The 11,377-nt window shown below is 39.4% G+C and overlaps 1 protein-coding gene across 1 annotated transcript in view; it reads right to left on the reverse strand.

The window, feature by feature from the left end:
* Nucleotides 1–9,341, reverse strand: part of ITK (IL2 inducible T cell kinase) — a 32,792-nt gene extending 23,451 nt beyond the window's left edge. Inside the window, exon 1 of the mRNA XM_009685666.2 lies at nucleotides 9,104–9,341. Coding sequence (XP_009683961.1) covers nucleotides 9,104–9,274 — 171 coding nt within the window. The 5' untranslated portion in view covers nucleotides 9,275–9,341. The remainder of the gene's footprint in view (nucleotides 1–9,103) is intronic.
* Nucleotides 9,342–11,377: the final 2,036 nt, after the last annotated feature.

The raw sequence follows: 11,377 nt of genomic DNA on the forward strand, positions 1-11,377 counted from the left end.
TAAAAATGCCTATGTTCAGAATAATTTGGGTCCACTTGCATTGAAAAAATTATATAAAGTTGAGGTGTCTTTCTCTCATACAGCTGTCTCTGAACTCAAAAAGGAAAAAATAAAGTCTGTTTGTATGGTGAGATCCTTCAAGATATTTTCTCTCGGCCTCCAGAAAAACACTTGAGCGTATTTTTATAGTTTTACTTTAAACAACAGATACTGACTGCTCCTGGAGACAGGCCACTTGGTTCATGGACCTTTAATGTGATCTAAGATACCCATTTTTATATTCCTATGTGCTTAAAATAAGCTCTAGGATTAATACAGGAACATATAGAGAGTATGTATCACTTGCTCTTTTGTCTCTGCTTGTAGCTCCATAAGAAAATATTTACCACAGCCATACAGTGTTAAAGCTGTACTTTAGCATATACAATGTCATTTAAGCGGTTGGAAGGAGGATGCGAGTACACAGCTTTCAAGAAAAAAAGCAACATTACAGCTCTGACACTGGTAGAAAATAAGTCAATGAACAGACTGCTCCAACAGGCCTGCTTTTCCCTTCACAGACAGATTAATATCAACGTTAAGCACAACCTTTGTGAAAGATGTAACAACCTTCCAATAGTAGAGAGCGAGAGCACAACTTGATGTGGGTTGGTGAACATCATCTTTTTAAATTACTGACACTTTACCATTTTTCTGGTATGATTCTCTTCAGGCCCTGTTGAGCTTCTGTTATGGTTTGGAAAGGAATCTCTTGATTTCCTGGGCTGCCCAAATTCTGCTTACGCCTATAGTATCGCAGAGTTTCCTGTTTAAAAGCTGCGTAGACTGCTGGTCTCTCACAACCAAGCACTGGCTGTAGGACAGCAATGGACAATAGCACAGCAAATAATAACTAGGAACTTAAGAGATATCACATGAACAACGAGGACTTATTTTTAATGATAATTCTCTTGCTAAAATATTTTTCCAATGACTGAAAGACTTGAATTTGAACCTCCTTGAAGGCTGGGTTTAATGCACTTCCTTTCTATCCCTTAACTCTGAAGTATGTGCTGGTTTTATCATTAATAGTGAGGAAATTAAGATCTGTTGCTAGCTGCGTTGATAGGAATCTTGCCCAAACCTTAACATTGTTCAGTGTTTTAGGTATTCTCTTTCCTATTAGGAACAAATATAGTTTGAGGTTTAATGGGAAATAGAGCAATTTAATCAAATTTTAAAATGAGATTTGAAATTTAAATTAAGCAATTTGAATTTTAAAAGAAAGCTTCAGGGGATTTTGCATCTCTTGCCAATACCAAGTGTTCCAGAGGAAAAGTGTAAAGAGGTGATAATTGATACTACTGTGATTTTCCACAGAACTCTTAACTGTTGTGCTATGCTGTAACTCCTCTAGTATACCCTGTTATAGTTGATATATAAATCCCAAGGTTCACATGCCTCTCATGACTGTTCTGCCCTCCAACTTGAATCAAAAAAGCAATTATTTTTGTTTTAACAGCTGTTTTCACATTTTTCACATTTAAAGAACATGCAGGTGTTCGAGAGTTAGGTATACCCTGGATGCAGAGTGTGTGGAACTGTGTTAAACGACAAAAATCAGCTGCAATCAGTGCCTAAGATGCCTCTATTTGTGTGAGCAGTAGCGATGTGAAACAGCCTTAGACGTTTGGGGCAGGCAACAGGAGGGCCGTGTCTGCTCCCCTGCCTTAGCTTACCCTTGGGCACCCCACTGCAGTCCTTGGGCACTGTCATGGCTCACTACGGGAGTGGCCACCAATAGCTTCTTTTTGCTCTGTTATTCTTCCAGGAACGTGCTAAGATCTCCTTGATTGCACCTCAACTTGGAGCGCAGGGCATGGGAAGAAGCAAACGTTGCCTAGTGACCTAAGGAAAGAAGCTGAAGGCTCCTATGTCAGAACGTAAATGTTTCATCGACTTGTGAAATGCTAGGGTGCTACTTAATAATTGCATGCTGTCAGGATGCATCGTTGGTGTGCTATCAGCTAGACACCATGCAATTTCACTCCCAGCAACTAATTTCAGTATCAAGTTTTGTTTACTAAGGCCAATACAGTTTCTAGACAAAGCCTGTTCCCTGCAAACAATCTCAATTTTTTATGAATTTACTCAGTTAAATTCTCAGTTTCTCAGGGGAATAGCTCCGGCAGAGAAATTACTCCTACCGTCCTTTTAAAGCCCTATGGGCCAGATCCTTACTGATAAAAATGAGTGTTGCATTTCCATCAAGATCATATAAAACCACAGAAATCTAACAATTCTTTAAAAAGGCAGGAAAAGTCAATGGCAGTACACTGAAGATCTGGACCTCAGACTTTATACACTAGCTAAGAGTTGGCTGGTTCACTATTCACTCCTCCAGGCTTTCTCAGGTGCCTAGTTTTCAGAATTCTGTGAGCCTAAAACTGAAGAAATGCAGGGGCAAACTGAAACCATAACCTTCTTGCAAGGTTTCTATGGTACAAAGCATACATTTCCATGGATTGTGTGTATTTAACATTTAAGTAAAGAGATCCCATGAAAAAGCCCACTTGGAGATAAAAGCATGTTCCTCTTGGCCCATCACAGGGCCCCACATGTCTGCAACAGCCCAATATTTCCACTGAACTCCTTTTTTAAGTTCTGACCAAGTCACTCCCAATGATCATATTGTCTCAAGACCTATCCGAGAGCGAAAATGATTATCACGGAACGCATTCTTACCAACACAGTGGTTTGACAAGAAAATCAATGTCACCCTCAGTGAAACAGAAAAAAAAAAAGATTATCGGCTTTCAAATGGGCTTTCTAATATGAAATAGTCTTTTATGTTATAGAAAAGTATACAGAACAACGAGTGAATATTGTATTAGTTTCTTCAAAGACTGTTCTTGACTCTAGCAAAGACAGGGAGAAGAAGCGGACAGCAGTGAATGGGGATTCAATGAAGGGAAGCTAAACTAAATCTATTAAGTGCCACCACTATTTCATTTAAAAGCGTAAGCTTCAGAGACAAAAAAATCAGTCAGAAAAGGTAAAAGAATATAAAGCAATAGGCAGGTATTATAACAATATTGGTTACAATATTGATTACAACATAAAGCAAAGGCAGGCACTGGAAGCAAAAACAGCCACAGTAAAGAGGGCTAATAAAGGTAACTATTAGGAAATCTCATATTTATGTAGTATATTCATATCAAGAAGAATTCTTTCCTTCTTAAAGAAGCAAAAGAAAACATGGGTGCAACATTTTTGCAACATCCTTAGTGTTCTCCAATAGAAGAAAAATTTAAGCTTCATAATTTGAAGAAGATGGAAGTATCTGCGATTTGCTGGGAAGAAATTGCTCCCAAGCGATTTAGAAAAATGTCTTGAAAGATTAAAGACCAATAAATTCCTAGGCACAGACCTAGCAGGATCAGAAGTGGGTATGCACAAAGACTACAACAGGAAAAGGATTATAATCAAAATTTTGAAAGATAAAATGCGGGATTCCAGCAAACACGAGCTACTTTTATTTCCAGACTCTATTATGCACTGGTAGAGTCAGAAAGGCTATAGACAGCAGGCATAGAACTAGCCACATTTTGCTTAAAGCGGTGTTGCATAAACAGTATCACCATCCTCAATCCTGCCCAGAAGAAAGTAGTGAAAGAGAACTGCCGTACATTGGCACCTTAACTATCTGAAAAACATTTGATAAGATGCACTGGAACAGATTGCCCAAAGATGTGGAATTTCTGTCCTCAGTTTTCAAGATCCGGCTAGTTAAAGCCATGGCTGACTTGTTCTAGCGCTGGCGATAGTCCTGCTCCGAGTGCTGATCTGGGGTCAGCGACAGTTCGGCTCCGAGTGCAAGGTCAAACAAGATGAATTCAAGACATGCCCTGCAGCCAGTATTCCTATGATTCTGTGGTTTCTCAGCAGAATGAAAAGAGGCTCATTGTGGCAACTAGTACGAGCTTAACCTTCCCTCACCCCCAATAATATAATTCAGATCATTAAAAAATCTGTGCTAAATTCACAGAGGTGTACTGATGGATTCATTTGACATTAAATGTAAGTTTGTACCTTGTCCCCATCTTATTCAAGCTTGTATTGATTTATGTAAAAAATCATTGAAACAGGTGTGATGCTGATAGATGCCAAGCCTCACTTCTTTGTGGATGATATGTGTAGTATTAATAAATTAGTTAAAGATGCACATCAGAAGGCAGATGGTTTTTCAAATTCTGGCAAGCATATAAGACTTGTTAATAAATAAATGAGAGGTTATGAAGAATGATGTTTAGGTATATATTTAACTGGAAGGCAGTCTTATAAAACATTTTTAAATTCACTATATATGAGGTTGACAGTTTCATGACTGTTATGGTATCAGGAATACACAAAGCACATATTATATTAAATTACTGGGAAACAATATGGATAGTCACGGTAATTACGAAGAACACCAAAATGGAGATCTTCAGAAGCAAAGTCTTGGCCGATTTACATTAGAGTCTTGGGAAAAATAAAGTCTTTCCAAGGCAAGATAGACAAGTCAAATTTGGTGTTAAATAATCAAGGTAAAAAGGACTGCTGTAATAAGGAATAAGAGTTGATTTTGTTACCATGGGTAGCTGGACTATCGCAACTAACACAGACAATCCAACAGAAGTAGCTGAAACATTTTTTTTTGAGGCTGATAAAAGGCTTTTTAGCCAAGTTTATTCCTTTTATCTCCTGGAACAAGAGATGGAAAGCAAATTTTGACACACACTGAAGTGCCATCTTTATATCCGAATGTCAAAGATCTGAGTGAAGGAGCCCAGGACAAGGCTTACTCATGCTACTTTACCTCTTGAGCATCTAACCAGTGTAGGAAGAATAGTGCGGATATAAATGAAGAGGAAACTCACTCCTTTTTTCTGTGTTTCCTTCATCGCTTTCTTTGAAAACTAGACTAGTAAGAGTCCATCACTGCATGAAGCTAAAAAATACGTAGGTGCCTGAACTTCCCAGGTGTTTGGTATAACTTCCCAGTCCTTAAATACATCTTTTTAGAATGCCCCTGTAGGGCAAGGCATTATAAGAGGTCTATTTCCGAAGGGACAACCCATGGCACGGGGACATGGAGTACCTCTCCTTGGCTGGTACAGACAGATCCAAGCACTCGCCATAGCTCAGAGCAGCCCCAGAACGAGCAGCTCCAACCCAGCTGCACAGCTGCATTAGTGTGGCACCATCCTGAAGGACAGCAGCCCAGTTACTGAAGTGTGGCATCAGCCTCCCATATCTGTGCCACTTTCAGATGACAGCCAGCTTGAATTTCAAGCAGAGAGGCTCATTTCTGTCTGTCCTCATCCTGGTAGATGTGGCGTATGTGACATGCAAAGACCATGCATGAACCTCTGCTTAGATTCTGACCTGCAAATTATCTCTTTTTACTCTCCTGTCTGCTAGTTTGGAGGATTTACTATAGATCGTAAGCCATTAGGCCAACAGGACTTAGGTAACTGACCAGTTCAGGCATTTTTGCTATGGCCAAGTAAGTACATTTGAAAGCCTGCCCCAGAGATCCCTGCCAAAGGGAGTCACTTGCCTGCTGCTTTTGCAGTAATGCAAATAGGTGCTGGGACTCTGGGAGTATCGCATAAGTGTCTGCATTACAGGTTATTCTGATGAGGATCAAACTCACTGAAATAGTTAAAATGATCACTCCCATGTGCTCATTTACTCATGTGCACAGTAGCTGTAAAATTAGACCCTAGAAGCTCATGGAAGTGATTTGCATGTTATTATAAAGGCACTTCTGATGTATTTTAGTAGAGACAGGGGCTGAACACACGTGCTTTATGCTAAGACAGCCCTGCATTGTGCACCGTGTAATGAATTCCAGAAAACATAGCTTCTTATTGTTGTCACTTATTGGGGATTCATTCTCCTAATGAGATATGTAAATATCTTTCATTAGCATTAATGGCTATTGTGTGCTTGGCTCATGACGCGAAAAGAGCTTTCTCTCCAGCTACGTGCTGTTAAAACGGAAAATGATATTACAGTTATTGCAAAAATTTGCCTTTATGATGCCAGTAGTCCAGTTAGCTTTTGATATTATTTAGAGAATTATCCAGTATTTTACTTTGGCCTGTTTATTTTCTTGCTTTGGACTGCTACACTCAAACTCTTAAAGATCCTTTCATACCCATATTGTCAAAATTCAGAGAAAGGGACTGGATGCCAAACCCTGTTATCACTGTGTTCTCAATACAGTCAAAATACAGTAGCCTGTGCTTAGCACATGAGCATATGCTTTACTTTAAGCCACTCCACTGAAATCTACGGGACTCTGCAAACTGTTAAGCAGTTAGCAAATTCTTTTATCTGAATTTATGTATAGGCTGTTGTTACTGACTCACCTGGGACCAGAGAGGTGGATACCGTGCAATACTGAACTCCAAGTACAGTAATCAACTAGACATGTTGGTAAGGGGTTCTTAAAGAAGCTCTCCAAAATCTCTTGTAGCAAACATCCACAGAGATTGTCCTTGGAACCCGCATACTTTAAAAGCCCAGCACTTGCTGGCCCCCTCTATACAGTGCAGCGAGCGAGCCTGAGTCACTGAGGCCAGCGAGCACAGAGCAGCCGATGCCATGCTGCTTGGCCCCCTCGCCTCCTGAGTGAGGTGGCCACAAGCAGATGGTCTACTGACAACGGCCCATGGTCTATGCTAATGCCTGCCGTCCCCACGAATTGTCTGAGCAGAGCCAAAACTGTGCCAGGGCCTGTGCTGGAAGAGTCCTGGTACACACCATTAATTTCTATGCCTGCAAATGCTCCCTGGTCCTGTTTGGTTTGCTAGGATGGACATAGCCAGCGTGTCAGGCAAATACAATCATTTTCCCGTCACGGGCCGCAAGGCTGTGAACATGGTTGCTCAGGATTCACTCAGTTCTTAGCATGAGACACGACAGCGATTCCACGGCCTGCCTTAAGCTTTCCTCTCCAGAACAGGGATGACCAGACTGCATGGAGGCCTGACCAGGATGATCTGTTTTGTGGGAAATACACTGAAGAGCCTGAGGACTGGTTCTGGGAGCATGTAAAAGCGCAAATACTCTTTCCACATTTGGTACTAAGTTCTTCTGTTAATGTAATGACCTGATTTTGATAGTTTGTATCAACACAAAATCAATGTTTCATGGAACATCGGCCCTGAAGTTATAGACATACCCACAGTCACTCAAATGTTTGTATGTGCCTAAAGTCATATTAGTGTGTTCATACATATGTATGTCTATACATATGTAATGCGTGTAAGTTTATAACAGATAACATATGAGATAGAGTAGATAGTGCACCAAGTCCTCATCTGGTCCAACTTTGCATAGATCTATTTTGATGCCTCTGGACTTACAGCATTTTAAATCACTTAAAGATCTGGTCCTCTATGGTCTGATTTTGGACATCAAATTTTCAGAAGTTCCTAAGTTCCTAACCTACATAAATAAATAAATAAGTAAATAAAAAGGTATTTGCCAGCTGTCGTTCACCATGAATTCAGATTTTGAATGTGTAGTGTACCAATGTGCCTTTGCAAGCTTTTTAAATATTTGTGTTGGGGCAGTCTGAATATATCCCACAATGGCCTACTTGACATTCAGGAAGGCTAGGGGATAACATTTCCCAAGATGCTCATGTAACATATGAAATCTAAGCCCCACTGAAAGTCACTAAGTCAGATTTTCCAAACTACTTATGTGTCTAAAAATGCAGGCAGACACCTGTGCAATTCCGCAAAAGTACTTAGGCAGGATAAATGCTGAATTCCTCTCAAATCCATCAGGATTCAGAAAGTACCAAAAAACCCTAGGTATTAAGATTCCTCTAAATACGTACAGCTGAATCACTTAGATGTTTTTGAAAATTTTACCCAGCATAATCGAGTAGAATGGTTAGAATCCAAAATCTTAAAATAATAACATCTGAAAGATAGTCTGGATAGCAGCCACAGAGAGTCTGAAACTAAATACAGAAAAACAAGGCAGCAATAAATGTTTTCCTATTTAAATATGGAGGTATGGAAAAGCACCATCTATAAAATAAAAGCAAGTAAAACATTTGCTGAACATATTTGAGAGAAGTAACTTGCAAGTAATAATGACTATTAACCCTTAAGACAGGTATCCAACCTCAACTGGGCAATGATATGATACAAGGGCTCATCGTAATTTGCTTTCCTTGTTGGTTTCAGTTTTAAATTAATTTTCTATGTCTGTGAGCAATGTCTGATGATCTCAAGTTGCCAAAGCCAGACAGCAAGGCAACACGGTCCCCAGTACTTGCTTGTGTAAGGTAACATCACTTAAACATAATGGATTAATCGCATATTCAGCAATTATTGGAAAACAAGCTGTATGATTTACAACTGTCTAATGAGGCCCAGAAAACATCCAGCTAAATATAGGAAGAGGGGAATAATTCTTACTTCACTAGCATAGCTAGCACAATGGGGTGTGCAGACTGGCTTCTAATTTTCTTCATATTTAGCAAATCAGAGAAATGAAAGCTGAAAAAATGACTAGTCTGAGCATGTATCTCATCATCACATTCCTTTTTAAGCTAAATCCAAAGGCTAGACCTGTTAAGCATGGCAGCTGAATTTATCTAAAAATGTAAGACCTAGCAGCCACCAGTTTGTTACCCTAAAGAAAGATGAGAGAGTAAAGACAGGGGCTGATTTTTTTTCCCAGATGTAATTAGGGTACATAGCGCAGAACACTTGTGATCGCTGCAATGTGCCGCTGCAGGTCACTCCTGTACCAACGCAAACAGCCAGGCGCAGACCCACTCGGCTGTTACATATATCGGTTGTGACAGCCCACTGTAAATTCCTACAACAAAACTAGATCTTTTCTGTAAAACAGCTAGGTAGTCTTATTCCCCCATTCACACCAGATGCCCATTGACCAGTAGTTTTGAATGACCAGTTTGACCACTTTGCAATTTTCAGCAAATGGTGCTGTAATAAGGACTAGAAATACGAAGTTGATAATGCTTAACGGAGAGTTCATCCTTCCTTCCATTGCTGTATTATGTGAGAGAAAATGGCTGACATACCCCATGGCGATGTTCATAGTAAGCCAACTTGGACTGGGTTAAGACAAAGAAGCGCACTTTGAAGTTGGAGGGAGACGTCCTTCTCTTCTGCTGGGATTTTTTGATGAGCTGTTCCTCCAGGAGCACACAGTTATTCATTGCTGAGCCAAGAACAGTCCTCTCCCAGGACATGGGATGCCTGCCCTACGCGCTGAGCACCCGTCCAAGACAGAGAAACAAGAAGGAAGACAGTTAATTTTTTTAACAAAAAAGGTGTTCATAAGGCAGCGTAGGTGCTTTGAGCTTTATCTTCCCATCTACAGCAGGCTTCCTTTCTGTCAAACCATAACCACATCCTCTCTGAAGTCATAAACCGAACAGCACATGCTGAAATATCCTCTAAGGTAAATGTTGTGGAAAAAATAACACTTCAGCGACATTCAACAGATGTGAGTCAATGATCAAGGATTAATAAAGAGGTGTGGCATGATTAAGCATCTGTCTCCTACTTGTCCATCCAGTAAATACAGTTATAAATGCATACACTGAACTTGAATGTATAGGAGAAGTGTCTTTCCTGTCCTCTTAGAAGTAGGTCACACATCCTTTTTTGTTTTTTTTACGAAAAAAAGTATTTTGAGGAAATTTCTTACATAACATGAAAGTTCCTAATATGTAAGCAAAGGCAAAAAGGCAGTTCAAAGCAATTAAACCTACTACCCATATAAAAAATCATATCCATTATATATTTTTACAAGGAAGGATAAATACTTACAGTTGTTAGATATTTAATCTGATAGCAAACAGTTATAATAACTGATAACTAATTAGTTATTATCAGTTACTGTTTACTGATTGCTGTCTGCTTCATAGGCACTCTAATTAGTCCAGAGCTGAATGCTGCGAGAAACACAGGCACAACATACACTCTGTGTAATCAAGATCCCTGTCATCAGCAGCAAAGTGAGCAGAAATACCAAAATAAGTGCAATACGTTTCCTCAGGACTTCACTGCACCATTCTGGACAGCCTGCAGCAGCTTAATTTTAGAATTTTAAAACATGTAAATATTTTAAATATTTTAAAAAAACTCAGTAAAAAAACCATTTGTTTTAAAACAAATGCAATAGATTTTCCTCTGTTCTTGCATTTTTAATATTTTGTGCATTATTTTATCAGTGATGTATAACTGTAGTGTTGATGCTATTGGGGCTTGGAGACATGGAGTCTGGTGGAATGAGTGAGATGCCAGATAAGTATTATCATTAATCAGGTATTTCTGAAAATTACTCCACTCTACATCATTTGCCAGTGCTGGCTTTTTGCAAGATCCCATTTGATCCTAACACAACATTAGGATACAAGGAGATAGCTCCCTCTTTCTGATGTATTTTTAGAGTTGTTTTCAAGTTTCAAAGAAGATACTTCATTGTTTTAAATTCAGTTCTTGAGGAAAAAATCTAAATAAATATAAGACTGGCAAACTCTGTTTAAATGAAGACTTAGATTTTGTAGGCCAGTTCTTGGGCACAAACTTGGGAACAGTATTTCTCAATAGAATATATGGAGAAACAGGTAAGCATATCCCTTCCTTGCTGTTTCATGTTATACTGAGCATTTGCTCAGACAAAATACCCCAGGGATTGTCAAACGTTCCTTATATATCTTGCTTAATGCTATCAAGAACCTATATTTGCCATAAGAATACAATTTAAAGTTAGTGTTTTCTCTGCAGTTCTGAAAGAGAACTTGCTAAAGCAATCCAAACCACAGAACAGGGAGAAACAGAAGCTGTTGTGCAGTTGATCCCTGTATTTATCTCTACGTGGTGGTCTTGCAGAAGAAGAAATGCAGTGTATACTGAAACACTGCATGCAAGACTAGAGAAGCTATGTTTCATTTCTTGGTAGTGTGACTGAGTTCCAAGGAACCCTTGTGGTTGAACAAGAAAAATGACGTAAGTCTGTGATCTCCTGAAAAACTGTCACCACTGCCAAGGGGGATTTCATATCTATTTGAAGACTAGGATAAACTCTTGGGCCAAATTGCCAAATCCTTCTACAAAACACACACACGCCTCATGCAATGCACATGTATGGCAAATTCAGCATCCACTGTGAGTGTTCTAAAATTGTGCTCTCTGTAAATAACTACTGTTCTTATTCTTCCAGAACTTCCTTAGGCCCACTTTTGTGTGCACATAATTATTCTCATGCTTGAGAATTTACTGGTTTAAATTATGCTCCAAGATTCTCTTATTGTAACTACAAAACTGAAACACAGAGAGTAGAGTGC

Source organism: Struthio camelus, chromosome 13, assembly GCF_040807025.1.
Source record: "Struthio camelus isolate bStrCam1 chromosome 13, bStrCam1.hap1, whole genome shotgun sequence".
Lineage (NCBI taxonomy): Eukaryota > Metazoa > Chordata > Aves > Struthioniformes > Struthionidae > Struthio > Struthio camelus.